The 20,561-nt window shown below is 48.3% G+C and overlaps 2 protein-coding genes across 25 annotated transcripts in view; both read left to right on the forward strand.

Moving 5' to 3' along the window:
* The first annotated feature begins 210 nt into the window (after positions 1-210).
* Positions 211-7,845, forward strand: CDHR4 (cadherin related family member 4). 22 transcript variants are annotated; one of them, XR_011563045.1, is made up of 19 exons: positions 211-348; positions 728-912; positions 1,259-1,421; positions 1,500-1,582; positions 2,090-2,200; positions 2,811-2,914; positions 3,101-3,237; positions 3,495-3,678; positions 3,775-3,928; positions 4,163-4,256; positions 4,436-4,690; positions 4,771-4,910; positions 5,342-5,495; positions 5,602-5,822; positions 6,047-6,189; positions 6,685-6,741; positions 6,843-7,066; positions 7,159-7,189; positions 7,697-7,845. XR_011563045.1 is itself a non-coding variant. In XM_070776699.1 (19 exons), the coding sequence occupies exons 1-19, from the start codon at positions 300-302 to the stop codon at positions 7,750-7,752; spliced, it is 2,409 nt and encodes an 802-aa protein (XP_070632800.1). In that variant the 5' UTR covers positions 212-299; the 3' UTR covers positions 7,753-7,845. The 22 variants fall into 22 exon arrangements, 20 of the variants coding, with proteins under 20 accessions (XP_070632795.1, XP_070632801.1, XP_070632796.1 ...); XR_011563046.1 differs by having other exon boundaries at positions 212-348; positions 6,850-7,066; XM_070776699.1 differs by having other exon boundaries at positions 212-348; positions 6,843-6,930.
* A 1,987-nt stretch (positions 7,846-9,832) lies between these two features.
* The window catches only part of IP6K1 (inositol hexakisphosphate kinase 1), a 37,418-nt gene continuing 26,689 nt past the window's right edge, over positions 9,833-20,561 (forward strand). For 2 of the 3 annotated variants that reach the window (XM_019984273.2, XM_019984275.2), the window contains exon 1: positions 9,833-10,029. The gene's annotated coding sequence lies outside the window, so the exon portion shown is untranslated. Of the gene's footprint in view, positions 10,030-10,052; positions 10,363-20,561 lie in introns of those variants that run through there. The other variant, XM_070776721.1, reaches the window with a different exon arrangement.

Below are 20,561 nucleotides of genomic sequence, written 5' to 3' on the forward strand. Positions count from 1 at the left end.
GACCAAGACTTCCTTGAGCCTTAGTTTCCCTATCTTAAGCTTGGTCTCTCTCCCCTCACATTTCCTTCATGTGGTAGTGATAAACAGGGAAATCCACTGGGAGCAGTGAAAAAACGGAGTTTTCCAGGGCTCTTGATAACCTATAGTGTCCAGAGCTCAGTCACCAGGGGCTGGGTGGGGCTGGAATCTTGGAGGCCAAGGAGTCCTGTGTTTGAACAACAGACCTGGCAACAGCGTGGCCCTGACAAAACACGTCTGCCCTTCTGGAGTCTCCTCTGCTGTCGTGTCTTCAGGCCACTATGGTGCTGCTCAGGCCCCTGGCACTTCTTCTTGCTCTGGTTGTCTCTGGTGAGGAGCTGGTGGGTGGGGGAATTTCACTTCTCACCCCGAGTCCACAGTGGAGTCTTGCTCCCTCTCAGATAAGCTACCATGGAGAACAGTGGCTGGGGGGAGCCAGGAAAGGGCAAAGATCTGAACCCCTGACTCTCATTCCTTATCTTAGCTGCTTCCTCACCCAAGTTTCCACTGTCACCCTATCCTGGGGACAGTGGGAAAGACGACCTAGACGATGAAATGAGCCGATCCGTGGTTGGATGTGGGGCACAAGGGAAGACTTTGGCTGCTTGTCTCCAAGATGTGGCCAGGCCTCAAGGCAGAAGGGAAGGACTCTGTGTACCTGGTTCCATGAGCATGGGGGTCTCTAGCTTGAATCGTCTCTTTCTCACAGAACTCTACTGCCTGTCCTGGTTCATAGATGTCTCTGAGAGCCAGGGACCTGGAGCCACCCTTCAGTCTTTCTCCTTCAACTGCTCTCCATATATACCAACCCTGGAGTTGCTCCATGTACAGCCACCCACCACCTTCTTTAACCCACCTAGCCTGACCAGGTGGCAGGGGACCTATGTGGGCAAGGTAGGGTCATGGGCACAGCTGGGGACAGTGGGGGAAGGGCAGACTCTAAATTCACAAAGTCAGAGGTGGTGTGAAAGTGATGGTGTTAGTCACTCAGTCATGTCCGACTCTGCAACCCTATGGACTGTAGCCTGCCAGGCTCCTCTGGTCCATGGAATTCTCCAGGCAAGAATACTGGAGTGGGTTGCCATTCCCTTCTCCAAGGATCTTCCCGACCCAGGGATCGAACCTGGTCTCCTGCACTGCAGGCAGATTCTTTACCATCTGAGCCACCAGGGAAGCCCCTAGAGGTGGTGCCGGGGGATGGAGATCCTAGGCCCCACATGGCACTGCCCACCTGCCACAGATGACCTTGAGCAGCTCAGCCCGGCTGGATGCCCTGACAGTGAACCATTATGAGCTGCAGCTGAGGTTCACATGTGGCAACCAAGTGACAGAGGGTCGGCTTTCTGTGAATGTTCAGCGGGACCCTAATCGTGACCAGTGTGCTGGTCGATTTGCCAGCCCAGGTAAGGCCAGAGGCAGCAGGTGGGGGATTGCGGGGGGGCAGGCATGGCCTGAATCTCCCTTACCTCCCCTCTGGCCAGCTGGGGAAATTATTCAGGTTCGAGAAACTGTCACACCTAGGACCCCGCTGTACACTCTGCTGCTCCCAGGCCAGGGAGCCCAGGTGAGGCCTGCATGTGGGCAGTGGTGGAGGGGGTAGGATGGAGGGAGATGGGAAGACCAAGGCCAGCCCCTGCCTGGCCAAGAATAGTCTGCAGAAGGACTCTTGAGTCTATAACGGAGCCTCTGTGGGATACATGTTCTTGGAGAGAGCCACTGAGGGCTTCCCAACCCGCAGTGACTATGGCTGTTCCCATAGGGACTTCTCAGGGGTTGAGTTCTTCTTTAAAGTTCTTGTGTTCTAAATTCTCCAAAAAAAAAAAAAAAAAAAACCAAATCATTTTTACAATCCCCAAAAGAAATGTATTTTAAAAACTGAATAGTTTAAAAGCAGAGATGATTTTGGATCAGGGACAGGGGAGCCCAGGCTAGAGTAAGTGGCAGTGGCAGTGGCAGAGTACAGGAGATTTGAAAGTGGGCAGATACCTGTTAGGTTCTTTGGGGATTTTGACAGGGTTGCTTGGGGGCACTGTGGTAGGGAAGAGGGCCTCCAGCATCTCTTTCCTGTCAGATGAACATCACTAGTGCCCAGGACCCTCCATACTTCCCTGGACCTTTCTCCATCGATGGGCAGGGTCAGCTGTGGGCACCATCCCAGGGACTCAAAGGCCAGGCTCAAAAGGTGAGCACGACTGGGGACCTGGCAATATCCATGAACTGGGCATAAAATGGACAGAACCATTACCTCATGGAGGATTGTTTGTTTCTGGCCTCATCAATCATGCTGCCTTTCCCAGACATAGCCCATACCTGCTGCCCCAGGCTGGCTGTCCTCCCACCTTGGCTTGGTTCTGTGCTGGGCTCTGGAGCTCTAGAAAGAAGAGGGATCCCTGGCTCCAGGAGCCCACAGTGCCCCTTACAGAAAGGAGAAAGTTCTGAGCAGTCACATAGGAAGTGAAAACTCTGAGTACAGCGGTGTGTGTAGTCTGAAGGAGACTAGAGAAGTTCCTTCTTTAAAGCTTCCAAATCTTAGTGACTGGCTCTTGGCAACTCTATGATGCTAATTTATGTTGTGAATGATTCAGATATTACTCATTTGGGGGCTGTGTGCATCCAAAGAGAAGGACTTATGACCCAGAAGAGTAAGACACAAATGAATATCTGTCAGTAGAGTGATAGGTCATGGGGAGGAGTGAGTGTGGGGCTCCTTATAGAGGTCCTGAGGGGGGCTGGGCACACACATACAGGTAGACACACATCGTGGTTCCCTTCTTGTTTTGTGTGCATGGCAGGTCTTCCAGCTTCAGATCCTAGTGACCTTTGGACAAGGCCGAAGCTGCCGTGGGATGCTGACGGTGAAAGTTTTGCCTGTTTCCTCTAGCCAAGTCTCTTTCCCGTAAGGCTTCCCTACCCTGGCGACAGTGGGAAAGAAAGGACCCAGCCCCAGGGACTCGGGAGTAGGGTTAAGGTGTAGGGCTGCGGGAGCATCCCCAGCTGGCTACTGTACCAAGGAAGACCCAAGGGAGGGGCCTGCAGACCCTGCCGGGAGCAGGTAGGAGCCAGTGCTCCCATTTTGGTCCAGGCAGCAAGCCCAGAACATCACCATTCCCGAAAACCTGGTTCCCGGAAGTAAGGTGGCTCAGGTCCACGCCCGGGGCTTCGACGTGCGCTATGAAATCGTCTCCCCGGTGCCCTGCCGGCTCTTCTCCATAGCACGCGGTGAGGGGCGTGGAGGGCGGGTAAGGGGATGCCTCTGCGGCTGGTCTAGAAGTGACCCGCAACGCCTGGAGCCAAGGCAGAACCTGGGGCGAGGTCGCGTTTGGGGGCCCAGAGTTAGAGAGGAGCCTTGGAGGCGGTGGCCAGGTGGTCAGTCTCTGCGCCCTGAGAGGTGGGCGTGGAGAGGTGGGAGGGTGGGAACGGGACTGACCTGGGGGCGGGGCCGAACTCTGCGTCTGGCGCCCTGCCACCCCTCCCAGTTGACGGCGTGGTCCGGACCACCGCGCCCCTGGAGCTGGCGCAAGCCCCGGACGCCGCGGTCACTAGGCTGCGGGTGAAGGCCTTCGAGCGACTCCGGCCATGGGACAGCGCCGAGCTTGATTTCCAGGTGGACGTGCAGTCGGTCAACCGCTGGCCCCCGCGCTGCCTCCCAGCGCTGCTGGCGTGAGTATTTGGGAGTCTAACCTTGGCTGTTGGGTGAGAGCCAGGGTTCGCAGCCCAGCCCCAGCTCCCGCCCTGCCGCCCGCCCTCTGCTCCCAGGACTCAGATCCCCGAGACCACGCCTGTGGGCACCTTCGTGAATACCTTCACTTGCACTGACCCGGACTCTCCTGGCTCCACCCTGGACTACCAACTGCTGTTCCACAGCCCTGCCAGCGCTTCCAGCCTCTGCCTGCGAGACGGAGTCCTGGAGGTACCCAGGCCCCGCCCTTAGACCCACGTGTAGAGTGCTTGGACAGGAAGGGGGTGGCCCAACGGCCCCGTGGGAGTGGAGACCATGAGGGCGAAGGATATGGTGTTGCAGCCAACCCGCTTTACCCGAGGGTTAGGGTAGGGTCTGTGAGAATAACCTGGCTGGAGGCAGCCCAGTGGGCTCAAGGCTCTCCTAGGCCTTGGCTGCGCCTCACTCTCCTGTCCCTCTGGTTAGGTGAATGACACGCTGGACTGTGACGCTCCTGGCGCCTGCTTGCAGCATACAGCCTCCATTCTGGTGCTTGACAGTGGTCAGCCTCCGATGACCAGTGAGTGACCACGCCCAGGCCTGGACATTCAGGACAGGGCTCCTCTGTGCCCCTCTTCCTGTCTTCAGGGTGGCGTCATCTCTCTCGGAAACCAATAGGGCAGGGTTGTGTCCACTAAAGACCCCTGAGTGAGCTACTGCCCACCTCCCTCCAGAGCCTCTCCCTCCTCTGACCCCCAGGGCAGGGCCGAGCCAACCAGGCCAGCTCCCTGACTTTCAAATGGCTTCCAGCTGAGGTGCCTGTGCTGGTGATGGTGACACCTGTCAACGAGTTCTCCCCAACCTGTGTCTCACGCACATTCCGGGTTCGTGAGGATGCAAGGCCCCACACCCTGCTGGGCTCTGTGATGGGCACAGACCTGGATTACCCCCACGACAGCATTGAGTACTCCATCTCTGGCGGGTCCGCCCCCTTTGCTGTGGACAGTCTCAATGGTACTCCCACCCCAGGGCTGGGTGGAGAGGGTGGAGCCAGGGTTGACTCTGCAAGCTGAGGCTGTGGCCCCCTCTTCTAGGGGAGGTTCACCTCCTGGGACCTTTGGACTATGAAATGCAGAAGTCGTACAGGCTCACTGTCCTGCTGACTGACCACAGCCAAGACCAGGACCCCACCTGCCACCGTTCAGGCTCCTGTACCATCACCATTGAGGTTGAGGTAAATGAGCCCTGAAGCTTCAGAAATAATTGGAAAGAGTTCCTCTCCTCCCTTGGGCGCTCTGCTTTTCCTCTCTGCTTCAGTTTCCTCTGACTTCCCTGGTGGCTCAGACGGTAAAGCATCTGCCTACAATGTGGGAGACCTGGGTTTGATCCGTGGGTGGGGAAGATCCCCTGGAGAAGGAAATGGCAACCCACTCCAGTACTCTTGCCTGGAAAATCCCATGGACATAGTCCACAGGGTTGCAAAGAGTCGGACATGACTGAATGACTTCACTTTCAGTTTCCTGTACTGGTTGGCTGGAGAGGGTTGGGGCCTTGTTATGCAAAGTTCTGGAAACTGTTGGCCAACACCGAGATTCTGGTTGTGGTGGGAAGAGGCTGAGGGGCTGGACTGGGGGTTTGGGGGTGGGTGATCTGACTACCTTCCAGCAGGATGTGAACGACCATGCCCCCGAGTGTGAGCCCCCATTTCAGGAACTCACCGTCTACGCTCACCTGGGCCGTAGTTTGGAGGTGACCACAGTGTCGTGTCGGGTGGCCCAGGAGCCCCAGCGCCTGGCTTTCTCCTACAGAATTGTGGGAGGTGAGGGCCATGGGGGCCATGGGGGCCGTGGGGGCCCTCCAGGCTGCTGGGGAGGGGCAGGCCAAGGCCAGCCATGGTCCCCTTCTTCTCCCACTCTGTTTTTCAGGGAATAGTCAGAGCCGATTCAGCCTGCAAGGAGCTGTCCTAGTGCACAACGACCTCATGTTGGGCCCCCCCTGGCCAGAGCAGTCCCATACATATGAGCTATTGATCCGTGTGGCCGATGCAGGCCCCTCCACCCCCCACCTCAGCACCACGGCCACTGTCATTGTGCATATAGTGCCCTGGAGGGCCAGCACAGGGGCCACCAGCATCCACAGAACCACAGTGAGGGGTTGTCCTCAGGCCCTTACTGGGTGGGGAGAAAAGATATAGTTTTCGAGGTGGAACAATTGGGGAAGGTATTTCAGAGGAAACTGCCGAGTGCAAAGAGTCTGGCAATACAAAGGAGAAACCTGGGGTGTGGGATGGCCCAGCCCTTGGAGGGGTTTGAAGGTTGGATGATTGGGGCGTTTTGGCAGGACAGTGGTGAAGCTGTGGCCCCATTTCAGGTGCCTTCAAGGATGACACCCCTGCTTGTGACAGACACGGAGGTTTTCTGGCAGCCGGAGCCCTGGTTTGTGGTGGTGCTGACAGTGACCAGTGCCCTTCTCCTCCTGGGTTTGGGCTGGTTCCTCAGCTGGCTCCTGCGGGGGTAGGGTTCCTATCCCTGTGCTGCTTGCCTCCCACCACCCCCGGCCCTCACATCTGTGACAGCTGGTTCTACCCAAGACTGCCCAAATTGATGAGCAGACAGAATGATATTAAGGAGGACTGCCCTCCCTCCGGGGGTCATCAGCTTAGAGGCAGAGAGACACTGGGAGAAAGCTGTCTCCTTTGCTGGCAGAACCCAGTCTGGAATGGGATGGCTATGGATAAGGTCAAGGGATTTAGACTCTTGAGTCTGTCATGCATTGGGTATTTACCCCTATTCCTGAGCCCTGCCTTTCACCTGAAATGTGACCTTCCTCTAAGATGCCGAGTTTCTCGTGAGCACAGGACTGAACCCAGGGGAAGATGGGAGTAACATTGTGGCCACTGCATACAGACACAGGCTATCTCCAATAAGAGTGGCAGATGAATGGTGCTGATTCCTGGAGCCAGCAGGTCTGCTGTTCTCACTGCTTGGTCTCTCCTCCTGGCATTTTAGGTTGACCCAGGTGCTACAGACATCAAGCAAACCCACCCAGGCTTTACTGCTAAACAGGTAAGCTTCCTTTGCCTACCTCTATGCCTGGAAGTCCATCTCTGAAACTCAGGCTGGGGCTCAGAGCCCTATCCTGTACTTCTGCTCCTACTTTGCCCCAGTATCCAGGGAACTAAGGGATCCATTGAAGGGTTTGTGGAGGCCCCGAGGATGGAGACACCCCAGGCACCCAGCAGTGTCATGAGCCTGGTATGTCAACCTACCATCCTGTGCAGTGGGCACTGAGGCTGCTGCTGAGTGTCCCCTGCCAAGCCTGCCCCCTTTCCCATGGCTGGCTATCCCTGTGGGAGGGACCATACCAGCACCATCAGGATGCAGGAAGCAGGTGGGTTCTTCACCCTTTTGGGGGGGCAAGCCTCCACCTGCTCCCCATGGGCAGAGGTCACCTCGTTACACCCTCCTCATTCTTCCCCTCAGCACCATTTTGATGGCAGAGCCCAGGACTCCCGTGAGTTCCCCTTTTTCCAAACCATTCTCCACTTGGGCCCACTTTCTCTTCAGACCTCATCTCAATATCTCTGCCTACCACCAGACATCCACTATCTACTCTTTCCCTGAATGGGGTCTCTTCTCACCCCTCCTCATCCTTCAGCCAGTGTTTCCCAAACACCTGGGACCCTGATCTGGTTCCTACCTCCAGGGGGAAATGGGGGGAAAGTTGTGAGGGAAGAGGCCCCCAAATGGTCCACTGTCATCATGAATTATGGTAGAGTAATCTGGCACGGGGCTCAGGGGAGCTGATGTCAAGTTTCGGGGACTCATGGATGCTTCCTGTGTATCTGAGCCAGACCTCAAATGATTTGCTGAGAAAGCAGGGAGAGGACAAGCCAAATCAAGGAGGGCGGGGGGGTCACACCAAGGGTCCTGGAATATCTTTCCCTGCCCTTAGGGGAGGGAAGCAGTGCTGCTAAAGCCAGCAAGGCCCTCTCTCTCTCTCCTGACCATCTGAGCTCAGGTACAGGCAGAGATTACCTGTTCAACACGCACACGGGAGCCCGACGCTGGCTCTGAGGCCCAGGAGCTGCATCATATTTGTGGAATTTCTTCTTCACATGATCATGTGTTTTCAAGCTGATTCAATAATAAACAAAATTACCAACAGAAGAGTCCTTGCCTGGTAACCTACATGTGGGAGCAGCTCTGAGATCTGTGCTTCCTTGTTCTCACTTGGAGGATGCCCTGTCTTGTGGAAACAAGGTTATTTTTTCTTTCAAGAAGGCATTGTACAGTGCTGACTGTGATTAATATTCTGCAGAAGTAAGACACTGTTATCCTCGTCAATGACTGAGGGGGTCTCCAGTTGGCCTGTCCCCTCAGAGGACACCTACTCTAGCAGATGGGGAGGGCCCAGGAGCCCCACCAACTTCCAGGGCAGTTTGCAGACTGTATGTGGAGGTTTTCTTGCATCTGGAGCTTTTGCACTCAAGTGAGGGTTGGTGTAGACTTGAGCACCCTGTGGCATGGCTGGCCATGGAGGGATCGAGAATAGCCCCGTTTTGAGCAGGTGTTCCCATATCCTCTTGATCTCTTTGGTTCATGGGTCCTCTGTCCTCCCTGTGCTGCACATGGCCAAGTGGCCCACAGCAGCCTACAGGAGGGCAGGTTCTGTTGGGGGGAAGTGCTAGCCCACTCCCTATACCCAGCCTGGCATCAAGTCTCAGGATACTGCCAGCTCTCCCAGAAGACCTGCTGTCTTGGTGGAGGCTATCTTAACTGTGGTGTCTTCAAGTTCTCTCAATCTTCTTCCCTCTGTCAAGTTTATGGACCTGAACCTTCTTGAGAGTAGCTTCCCTTGTGGCTCAGCTGGTAAAGAATCTGCCTGCAATGCCGGAGACCTGGGTTCAATCCCCAGGTTGGGAAGATCCCCTGGAAAAGGCAAAGGGTACCCACTCCAGTATTCTGGCCTGGAGAATTCCATGGACTATATAGTCCATGGGGTCGCAAAGAGTGGGACATGACTGAGCCACCTACACTTACACTTTCAGAGTAGCCGAGAATCTCCCTTCCTGAACCAGTTACAGTGCCCCAGGCAGAGGAAGAAGTCGAGTGCCTTCTGTGGGAAAAATATGCTTCATGGTGTTTCCAGAAAAGTGAGTGTTAGAGCTGGCCTCAGGGACAGCAACTTGACAGCAGGAGGTTATAAGAAGCAGCTGCCGGCAGACTTCCTGAGCACTTAGAATGCTCTAAGGGCTCATTAAACGCTCATCTCTAAGGAGTTTGATTTTTATCCTCATTCCACAGATAGAACAAGCAAGCCTCCAAAGTCACAAAGCTAGCTAGTCAGGTCACTTGATGTGAGTCAGGCTGTGTGATTACATTTGATGCCAAGCCCAAGGTAACAGTCTTCCTAAGGCTCGTAAGTTGCGCTTGGTGGCAGACCATGACAGTCCAGGGCAAAAGATGTTGTTATAAGAGCTGGAGACAAGATGCCCTAGGGCAGGAATAAGAGTGCCTGTTATGTGCCAGGGCTTGTGCTGGGGACTGAACTCCAGGCAGAAGGACAAACGTGGGAACAGGCCAGAGACTGCTGGGGCACAAAAGGCTGATGAAGGGCAAAGCTAGGGAATCCACTGGAAAGAGAGCATTATACACAGGAGCCAGTAAGAGGAGGCGCGAAACTCGGTGCTCACATTTCCAGAGGTGGCATAACCTTGGCCCAGCCTTCCCACACTGAGCCCCAGTTTCCTCAGTAGTGAGGGACAACTCCTGCCTTCCAGGGTGAGTGACCCAAAAAAGCATACAGCAGACATTCCCTAAGTGTGCATGCGTGCGTGAAAAGACGCTGTCGGCTCCATTCAGGAGCCGAGCACTCACGGATGCCAAGGGCGCTACGGCCTCCGGAGTAGCTAGCAAAAGCTCTACCTCCAGCAACTCCGGGAACTGCGCGCATGCGCCAATCCGTGCCGTCACAGTCACGTGCTGAAGCGTTCGGCTTGGGCCGCGAGAGGCAGGCTCTGACTGACAGGGCGGCCAACCTGTCATCGGGAGGCACTACACTGGACGTAGGGCAAAGAGGCTGTTGATTGGGAGTATTCTAAGCTGGGGGCGGGTTCTTTGCCGTCCTGGTTACTATGACGCCCGGCCCCCGCCCCCTCGGCTGGCCGCCATCTTGTTGTTGATCCGTACCTAGTGGGCAGCGCCGGGAGCTGGACCGAGCGGCCGGTGAGGGGCCGCTCCTGCGGATCTCAGCCACCTGCGCTGCCTGCCAGGGGGCGGGCCGAAACCTGGAGGCCCGGGGGGCCCAGCTCCCGTGGGGAGCCGTGGGCGCCCGCTGCCCGGGCCGGGCCGGTGAGTGACAGGAGCCGGGCCGAAAGACCGGCCTGACGCCGCGGAGCGGGCGGCGGCGGGCGCGGGGTTGGAGCTAGCGCGCGCAGGGCAGGGGCATCGGCTGAGCATCGCTCGAGCGTCCTTATCGGCCGCCCGTGAAGTCTCCCCGATGCTGGTGCCGAGGTCGCAGGACGGCCTCGGGGTAGAGGTCCAAAAGCCCCGCGCCTGAGGGCTGGCCGGCGGGGTAGCGGGAAACTAGTTTCTGTGACTGAAGCCCTGGGCTCCACTGACCCGCAGCGCTGAAACGTGTCCAGTGCCAGCTTGATGCTCTCCAGGGTCTTGTGTTGTTCCCAGGTGAGAAATACACGTACTATTTTCTTAGATGTTGCTCCTGCGAGTGACTTTCAGACCGATTGAGACTAAGACTAGGTCAACCAGTCGAAAGCCCCCGCAAAGCAGGCCGGCCAGTGTGACGGCCCTTGTGATTCAGACCAGGCGAAGGCCCCTCTGCCCGGCGCCTGCCTCTTAGACTCCTCGGAGCTCACCGTTTGCTTCTTCCTGAAGGGCCTGATCAGATGTCCCTGATGCCCGAATTTTGGTTTGGGACATATATATTTTGTTGTTGTTCTGAATCACCACTTTTTGGAGTGGTGGTAAGAGGTTCCTCTTTTGGCTCTGGGAGAAAGTGAGTATTGGTGGTAACTTGATTGGTTTTATCTCCTAAAAAGATAATCTGCCAAGTGTAGACAAAAGAAATGTAAGAGGGTGTTAGAATCAGAAAAAGAAATGAAACTTCTTTTTGTCTCGTGAATGCCAAATTAACTTTTAACAGAGTAAATGTATCTTGCCCAATGAAACAGACTTCCAGGCCCCCTTCTTTTGTGAGGATAAGAGGGTTAGAGACCCCACCTAAGGTGTGCGGGTCTAGGAAACCTCTGCGTATAGGTTGAGATTTGATGTCCTGATGTGCTGAGGGCTCCAGAAAACATTTCTGTTTGCCTGTGGTCCCTTGGCTTCTCAGCACAGGCTTCTGTCTGTGGTCATACAGAAAGCCTGCCTGAGACCACTAAGAAGTTGAACAACAATACTTTGTGCGCTTGTGTCAGGATCTTATCACCTCAGAATGTTTAATTTTGCAAGAAACTATCCGTTTGGTCAGGAGATGCTTTTGGAGAAGATGCTGAAACCAGAGGCAGCTGGTGGCCTGTTGCTGTTTGCCTTGTGAGGAGAGAGAGAAGTTGAGTGAGTAGTCTTTAGGCATTTCATTACCCTCCCTTGGGCCATTTTTTGAATCTTGGATGAATTTTCATTTTGGTGAGACCAGTTCTTTGGGCAGTTCTTTACAAGAAAGGAAGATGCGAAAATATTAGGAGCTTCTCAAAATGGCCTCAAACTAACTTCCCCCCAACTCCCCTCTGATTAACACTTCCTTTAGAAAGTTAAGGCTGCCACAGGGTTAAATGCTTGCTGTTTTCTGTGAAAAATAACCATAAATTAGGCTCTTAGTCTGTTTCAGTTATCTTTGAGATATAGGAAGAGAACAAATCTCTTCCTTAGTCTACTTAACTACTCTAACTTTTGCATGCAATTTTAGGTTCAGGGGTCCATTACAGTCCATTCCCAGTCTAACGCTGTGTTAGAACTGTTGCCCCAAGGAAGTTACAGAATAGCCAAGAACTCTTATTGCCTTTTTTTTAATGCTTTATTGCCTTGTGAATACTTAGGAGTATTAGATCGTGCTTGCTTGATTAAGCCTATTTTGTTACTCAGAGATAGCTTATAGCAGTACTTCTATGCTGGGCATTTTTAAATGCAAATAAGTAGGGATGTTAGAATAGCGGACCTTCCATCTACTTTAACTTTGTATGTACATAATTCATCTGTTGGAGAAGGCGATGGCACCCCACTCCAGTACTCTTGCCTGGAAAACCCCATGGACGGAGGAGCCTGGTGGGCTGCAGTCCATGGGGTCGATAAGAGTCAGACACAACTGAGCGACTTGACTTTCACTTTTCACTTTCATGCATTGGAGAAGGAAATGGCAACCCACTCCAGTGTTCTTGCCTGGAGAATCCCAGGGACAGGGGAGCCTGGTAGGCTGCCGTCTCTGGGGTCGCAGAGTCGGACATGACTGAAGTGACTTAGCAGTAGCAATTCATCTGTAAATGTCAGCATTTTTAACTGTTACGAGCAACAGACTTAATGAGTCAAAACTGCTTCAGGCATATAGGATGAGATTTGATGTCCTAATGTGGCATTTTCGGTGCTGCTGCCCAGCTGGTCCCAACCCACCTCTCCCAGGTTTGTCCTAATCCTCACCACCCGAATGGTTTGGTAATCATTCCATGTGTGATATTTTCTTACACAGATCCTGTTGCCAGCTAATCCATTTCCTTTTGCCCCTCTTGGGGATACCCTTTGCCTTCAGTTTCACTTCTCTTTTCTCAAGTCCAGCTCAGGTCCTTCCTACCTCCTTTATGAAACACTCCCCGAAACATTCCGGTCTTTGGGAATACTCTACTCCCTCTGAACTGCAGTGGTATTATTGCCCTTATTAAAAACAATAATACAGTATATGCTCTTTTAAGAATAGCTTTTTTCTGATTAGACCTAACCCCTTTCCTGCAGAGATTGTAGTTTTGTGTCTTTTTGTACCTGCATGTAGTAGATAAGAACTAAATGTTCACAAAAATGTGCAAAATGTGCCTGAGTTGGAACACCCTCTAATTAAACAGGGAATTGGAGGGAATAGGCAGATAGAAATGAGACTTTGACCGTGGAGCTCCAAGTCCTACACTGCCCGGAGGGCTTGCACTCTCGCACCGCACAGAGGCCCATCATTCTATAAGGCAGGACTTGCGCATAGTGCGGAACTGAAGCCCAACAATAGAAAGTAAATCTGCGTTTCAGAAATGGCTGTGTGGCTCATCCCTCTTCCTGGCTACTTTTGACTCTCAGAAAACATGTATTGGGTGAGCATAGCGTTGAGATTCTTAGACTCTTCTTGGTTGGGTCTTCTCACTGCCACCTTGGGCTTCTGTAAATGTGTCAGAAGTATTTGCTGCTTGTCCTCCCAGTGCTGCCCTGAAACTGTAAGGAGCAGTGATGGGTGGAGCTGGGGAAAGCCAGGTAGAGCTGTCTCTGGGTTGGAGCAGAGAGGCATTTTGTATGTTTGCACCAGGAGATCTGTGCTTTTGCCCCGATCTTAAGTCACATTTCATTTCTCTTCCTGTACTACAGCAGGATTTAAGCAATGAATTCTGTGTGGGAAAACCTAAGCAATCTTGGTTCTTTTATAAGATTGAGACTCTCATTCATGTTTGCTGCTATTACAGTTTGAAGTTGGGTTTATGTAAGAGGCATTGCAAATGAGTTTTGATGGGAACATATGTTCATTTCAGTGTTGGATCCCTGATAGAGACTTTGTTTTTTTGAATGCTTAGAAAATCTCATCTCTTCTGCAAAAGTTTTTATTTGTGGGTGGGGATTTAGCTCATTTGTTCCTGTCGTCTCATTTTCCAGAAGGTAAGCAGGCCTAGGACTGGACTGTTTTCAAATCTAAATTTTGATGTCAGGAAATAAGAGTACCTTGAAGACCATAAAAATCTGAGCCTGTTACAATTGAATGAACTAAGCAACTTTGTAATCAAAAAGTTAAATAATGAGAACTGTTGGTCCTTATAAACTCAGCTGGTGAGAATGTGAAATGATGCAGTCACTTTGGAAAATAGTCTGGCAGTTCTTCAAATGTTTAGAGTTACCAGCAATTCCACTCCTAGTTATCTACCCAAGAAAAATGAAAACATGTACAAAGCGAAAACCTATATATGAGTGTTTATAGCAGTGTTATTCATAACAACCAAAACAGGAAATGACCCAAATGTTTATCAACTGATAATGGATCAATAAAATATGGTTTATACATATTTTATATATACAATGGAATATCATTTAGCAATAAAAAGGAGTGAGGTACCAAAATATACTTCAACATGACTGAACCTGGGAAACATTATGCTAAGTGAAAGAAGCCAGACACAAAAGGTCACACATTATATGATTTCATTTATAAAACATATCCAGATGAAGCAAATCTGCAGAGATCGTAAGTAGATGAGTGGTTGCTTAGGGCAAGATGAGAGGTGATGAGTATGTTCTGAAACTGTAGTGATGGTTACACATAACTTTTATATACTAAAAGCCCTTGGATTATACACTGTATTTCTTATTTTATTTTTTTTGGCCATGCTGTGTGGCATGGTGGGGTCTTAGTTCCCTGATCAGGGATTGAACCCGTGCTCCCTGTGGTGGAAGCATAGAGTCCTAACCACTGTACCACCAGGAAAGTCCCATAAATTGTACACTTTAAATGGGTGACTTGTATGCTGTGTGAATTATATCTTGAAGCTGTTGTAAAAAATAACTTATCAGTAATGTATATTCACTAATTTAAAAAAAGATCATATATGAATAACAAGAAATAAAAACAGGACCATCCATAATTTCACTGTTAGTGTTTTATTGTTTGACCATATTTCTTCAAGTGATTTTTTGTAAGTTTTACAAAAATGAGATCATGCAGGACACCCTAATTAGTACCTTGTTGCAGTCAACACTGTATTATAAACTTCTGGGTTGGTAAATGATGTATTTACATCAGGGGCTAGCTGGCAATAAATAAGGAAGCTGAAGGGGAGCAAGGTGCCACTGTGCTGCCTCGTTTCAGCTGTAGGTCAGATTTGCCTTGGTTTCAGGTGAAAGTAGAGTGCTTTCAGATGAATGTAGAGTGCTCCTGTGAAACCTTTTGTGAGCCAAAATGACATAAAGTGAAAAAGCAATTACCTTAGGACTCATCTTGCTAACGGACGTACAGTGTAAATCAAGATAGCGCACAGATGCTCACAGACAGTTCAGAGCTGTAGCAGCTTGAGATGCTGCGTGTAGTTCCTGGGAAAGGAGCTTGGCAGTGCCACTCTCGCTGCTCTGGGTGCACTCTGCCTCTGTAATGACTCCCTGCAAAACAAATACTGAATGCTGTTTTCACTTGCTGCCTTTCCCTAAAAGTGAAAACGCTCTTTGGATCTGTTCTGGCTAGTGAAAGCGGTGCTAACGTCCATCTTTCGTAAAAACACAGTGGTGTGAAGTGAATTTTGAAAAGCGGGGGAGACTCGCTCTCTAAACAGGTGTTCTTTTCATGATCTATTTATGGCATGATTTTTCATATTTTTGTGTTTTTCATGGATAATTTTGCTGGTTAAAATGGCTCCCAAGTAACCAATGCTGGAGTCCTGTCTAATCTTAAGTATAAGAAGGATGTAAAGTGCCTTATGAACAAAATACATGTGTTAGATAATAGATAAGATTTGTTCAGATCTGAGTTATAGTGCAGTTGGCTGAGAGTTCAGTGTTAACGAGTCAACTATGTATTTAATAAAGTGTCTTTAAACAGTAATATACATACAAGGTTATATCTTATATGTGTGTAGCTCTGGAAGATTAAAAATTGATTGGTGAAAGTGCTGTGACCAGAGGCTCAGAGAAACTTAACTCTGTTTCCTCTAGGAGCAGCAGCTCAGTATTCACTAACTTTTTTTTTGTTTGCAGTGACTTTATAGAACATAACTACTGTGAGAACTGGGAATTGGTTATATTTTCTTTCGTATCTAGTTTCTTTTGCTTAGTATGATGTTTCTGAGATTCATCTGTTTTGGTGTCTTCCTTTTTTATTGCTGAGTAGTATTCCTTTTTATGGCTGTATTTTTTGCTGCTAGGCATTTGGGTGGTTTCTAGTTTTTGGCTCTTATGAGTAAAGATGTAATAAATGTTCTCATACAAGTCTGTGTGTGTACATATTTTCATTTCTCTGTGGTAAATATCCACGAGTAGAATTTCCCTGACCCCCAGACTACATCACACGGACACTGTTTAGGAGAAAGTTGAACAGTTCTATGGACTCTGGGCCCAGTTTTGTTATTGCTCCTCCTTGTAGTTCTCAGCTCGAAGTCTCATTTTCTGTTTTTTTGCCAGATTTCCAGATATACCCATGCTAAGTCAGAAACGAACGGGCATTCTGTTGAAGTGGGAAGTTGGAATAATTAGGAACTATTACAAGTAGACACTAGCTTCTAGATTGAGGGGGTCTGTTTGCTTTAAGAGCTTCATTTACTTGTCATGATCCTGGGTTTCTGTTAATTGATTCAGGTTAGGAGGCTTCTTGGTCATCCACAGGGTTCATCCTGCATCTCTCTGTGGAGCCTGGCCATGGTGATTTGCGCCTTTGTAAGTAACCAAGCTCAGTCACAATTGGTACTGCCTCTTTAGACCATTGGTCATGTGGCTGCTATTTTGCTACCTAAAAAAAAAAAAAACAAAAAAACTTACACATGTGAATTAATTTTAATTCATATGCAACTTTTTTCTTTTTTTAAAAAAAGCTTGACTCTTCTTTGTCTGATGATCTTCCATGGGTGCTATTTGAAAACTAGTACCAACCAGAGGGTCCTAGCTAAGTGTTCTAGATTTTAATTTCTGGGAGCAGTGAGCAGTGATGAGTATTCATCCCTAACACCCCATCCCATTGAGGTCATTTCTACACTGTATATTCATACCTATGTTGGGCAGATTGAATTCTGTTTCATTGACTTCTTGTGCCAGTGTTCAATGACTACTTCTTTACAGCCAAGAACTTGATTATCAGCATCCTCTTTTAAAGCGTCTCAAATCTCCTAAAGAATAACACTGATTCTTATGGAATTGCTAAAAAGCTATTTTCTGGATGGAAGGTAAGGTGGGTATTTAAGATGAGTGAAACTTTCATGTGGGAGTTGGCTGAAGCGAGAAAATTACTCTTGAAATACTGCTTCTTTAAGAGAGCCTTTTAGTAAAATTTTGAAGTATCTTTTATTTTTAGTTTACTGTATTTTTTATAGTTTGTTCAAAGAGAGAACCAGTATGTAATATTCCTCATTTGATTGGAATCTATAGTCCCTGGTCTTCATGGTTTTTTTTCCTTTTTTTTTTTTTTGAATAACTAAGTGGATAAAAGAGAAGGAATTTCTTTTTTAATAGACCCACGAGACCAGTAGCAGTACATTCACTTTATATGTGAGGAAACTGAGAGCAGTGTTTAGGCAGCACAGCAGGAGCGTCATTTGTGCCTTTTCAGGATAGATAAGCTCTGCCTTCCAGTGTTAGTTTAAGCACAGATTTTTTTCTCCTCAAATGATTGGTTTTTCCCTGTTAAATTTTTGTTTCCTTTTAAAGTAACTCCTACTGAAGTATAAAATACTGATAAAGTGCACAAAATTTGATGATTTTTACACCTGTATATACCTAAACAACTGCCCAGATGAAAAACTAGAACATTTAAATAATTTGGCTTTGGGGGGACTTGCCTGGCAGTCCAGTGGTTAAAACTGCACTTTCACTGCAGAGGGCATGAGTTCTATCCCTGGTCGGGGAATTAAGATCTCTTACGCCACATGACACGGCCCAAGAAAACAAAACAAAATGAAGAAACAAAAGCAAAAGAAAGAATTTGTTATGATGACTCAGTGGTAAAGAACCTGCCAATACAGGAGACACAGGCGACTCGGGTTCAGTCCCTGGCTTGGGAAGACCCCTTGGAGAAGGGAATGGCAACCAGTCCAGTGTTCTTGCCTGGGAAATCCCATAGACAAGAGAAGCCTGGCAGGCTACAGTCCATGGGATCACCAAGAATCAGACATGACTGCATGACTAAGCACAAGTATTTGTATGTGTATATGTGTATATATACGTGTGTGCATGTGTATAAAGTGGAACTCACCCTGTTTACTCTCAGCCTGGTATCCTCAGAAGGGTGCCACTGGGTCCCTTGCTTCTGGATAGGACCCAGATGTCTAAGCAACCTCTTTTCTGAGGATAAACAAAATGGATCCCTTTAAGCCTCTTTTCCCCTTCCCCTTATTTCAGACCTCCCAGATTGCTCTAGGTCTTTGCACATATTTCTGGTTTCTAGGTGAGGGATGTCCCAGTCCCTGGTAGATTGGAAGGGCAATCAGGTTGGCAGCTGTACTTACCTCAAGAATGTTCTCTATGTTTCCGTCTTCCTCAGAGGTGAGGTTTGTGAGCATCTTCCTGAAACAGTTCTTGGGGTGCGAAGGAAGGACTGTTTTTTTTTACCCTCATAAGTATAACTAATCTTACCAGCACCTACAGTCTCGTGTGCGTGCTCGGTCACTTTAGTCGTGTCTGACTCTTTGCGACCATGTGGACTGTAGCTCACCAGGCTTCTCTGTCCATGGGATTCTCCAGGCAAGAATACTAGAATGGGTTGCCATGCCCCCCTCCAGGGGATCTTCCCGACCCGGGGTTTGAACTCGCGTCTGCCTGCATCTCCTGCATTGCAGGTGGATGGATTCTTTACCGACTGAGCCATGTGGGAAGCCACCTGCAGTCCCATGTGTATTAATAAAAGCAAGAATTGACTTGAATTTAAGAAAACATTAGTTTCCCTTGATTATATACTTTAGAGAACAAATATGCTTTCATGTTAGTTTTCAGCTGTAGTGTTTTTTGTCCTTGAATTTGAAAGTATTTGAGAGTATCTTTTCCTCTTAGAGTCCGCATCAGCTTTTTATCTCTGAAACAGTTAGAAATGACTTTTCATAAAGTCCAGAGCTATGCAACTAGAGCTTTATATGTTGTTCTTTTCTGTGAGAGTGACTATATCTGTCCATTGTGTTCTTTTCAGTTGAGTAATTTTGCTCTTTTTCCCTTGGAGAGTAAAAAACAAACCAAAGATAAATTATTGAAATATTGCCAAAATTTTACTTAGCATTCTTGCATTACCAAGTTTAAATTACTTTTTATAGACTTTTAAAAGACTAAATAGATTTCATATGCTTTGTTTTAAGATCATGATATTTTGGCATTATACTTTTAGTGCTTGAGTATATTTAGTTTTAGAAGTAGAAATGTTGGATTTCTAAACCAGTTTTAATGAAAATATGAGGAAATTTACAAATATACCTGTGCAGTTTGAAGGTACCAAGGATACTTCTTTTTACAAAAAGATTGCATACCAAACTCAGGTGATTAGTCTGAGGCTGTAAAAATACATTAGCCACAAAATTACCAACTCTAAACCAGCTCCTTAGAGTGCACTCTGCTGATCTGCATTTTGGAGTGTCTGTGCCCGCCCAGCTGACAAACTTGGTGACCAGGTATTGTCTTTCTCTTTCTGTGAAGACAGTGCCCTCCTAGTTCTTAAAATAGTTTGGACCTTATTCTCCACCATATCTGATTGGAATTTCTTTGTCTTTGCCAGGGCTTTTATTCATTGCCACTTTCTAGGCTTGCTTTGTTGTTGAATTAAACCAAACAAAACTAGTTATATCTCCTAAATTTAGTTTAAATTCTTTGAGATGGTTTATTCTTTATAATTGAGATTTTCTGTATATTTGTCTGATTTTCGCCCCTTGTTTCTCTTTTGTATTAGTAATAAAAATGATCTTATCATCTTCCTCATAGGCTATCTTCTTTTTTCCTACATATCTTGTTTAGTTTCTGTTAATTGCCATTTTTATCCAGGTACATTTAAACCTCTTTTTTCATGTATCAACTCTTTTTAGAGTCAAAACAGAATTTTACGTTCTCTTTCTTTGGTTTGGAATTCTGTCCTTTGGTTATCATACTTTCTTCTCTGTAAAGCCAAGTTAACTCTTTGTTCTGGTTTTGGTAGCCCTAGGTTAGAAATCTGTAAACTTTTTTGACTTAACAATCCTAATAGTAAACAAAAAAAGAGAGAGAAAAATCTTGTCCTGTCATGAACATGTTTCATATGTCGTGTACTTTTACTGCTGTACATATCTGTTATATACATCATGTGTATACATCTCTTTTTATTGTGTCGCTACCACATGCTGGACATGTTGAATAATATATAGTGAAAAAATAAGCTTTCCTTCATGGATCTGACATCGTTATAATAAAAATAATAAACTATGGACATTATCAATAAATAAAACATAGAACATGCCTTGAAAAAAGAAAAAGAGCAGAGTAAGGAAGATGGAACATCCAGATGGGTTTGTAGTTTACACTTAGGGAGGTTAGGGGAAACATGGAGAGAGATTTGAGCAAAGGAGGTGAGGGAGTTAGCCACTTGGATATCTGGGGGAGGAATGGTCCAGACAGAAGGAATGGCTAGTGCAGAGACCCCAGAGTAGGAATCTCCCTGTGTGTCTAGCCAGTGTGGCTTAGAGTGAGGTAATAAGCAAAGGGGAAAAGGATAGGAATCAGATTAGAGGGAAAATGGGGGTGGGGAGGAATGCAGAACTTGAAGGTTATGGCAAGGCCTTGGGTGAGACAGGAGCCATTGCAGGGTCTTGAACAGAGAAGTCACATGCTCTCTCAGTTTAACAGAGCCCCTAGCTGCTGTGTTGAGAACAGGCTGCAGGAGGGCCATGATGGAAGCTGGAACACCAGTGAGGAGAGGGGAGATGTTGGTGATCATACCAGGTGGTAGCACTGGAGATGGTAAGTAGCTGGATCTGGACATGATCTGAAGG

This window comes from Bos indicus, chromosome 22, assembly GCF_029378745.1.
Source record: "Bos indicus isolate NIAB-ARS_2022 breed Sahiwal x Tharparkar chromosome 22, NIAB-ARS_B.indTharparkar_mat_pri_1.0, whole genome shotgun sequence".
Classification (NCBI taxonomy): Eukaryota; Metazoa; Chordata; class Mammalia; order Artiodactyla; family Bovidae; genus Bos; species Bos indicus.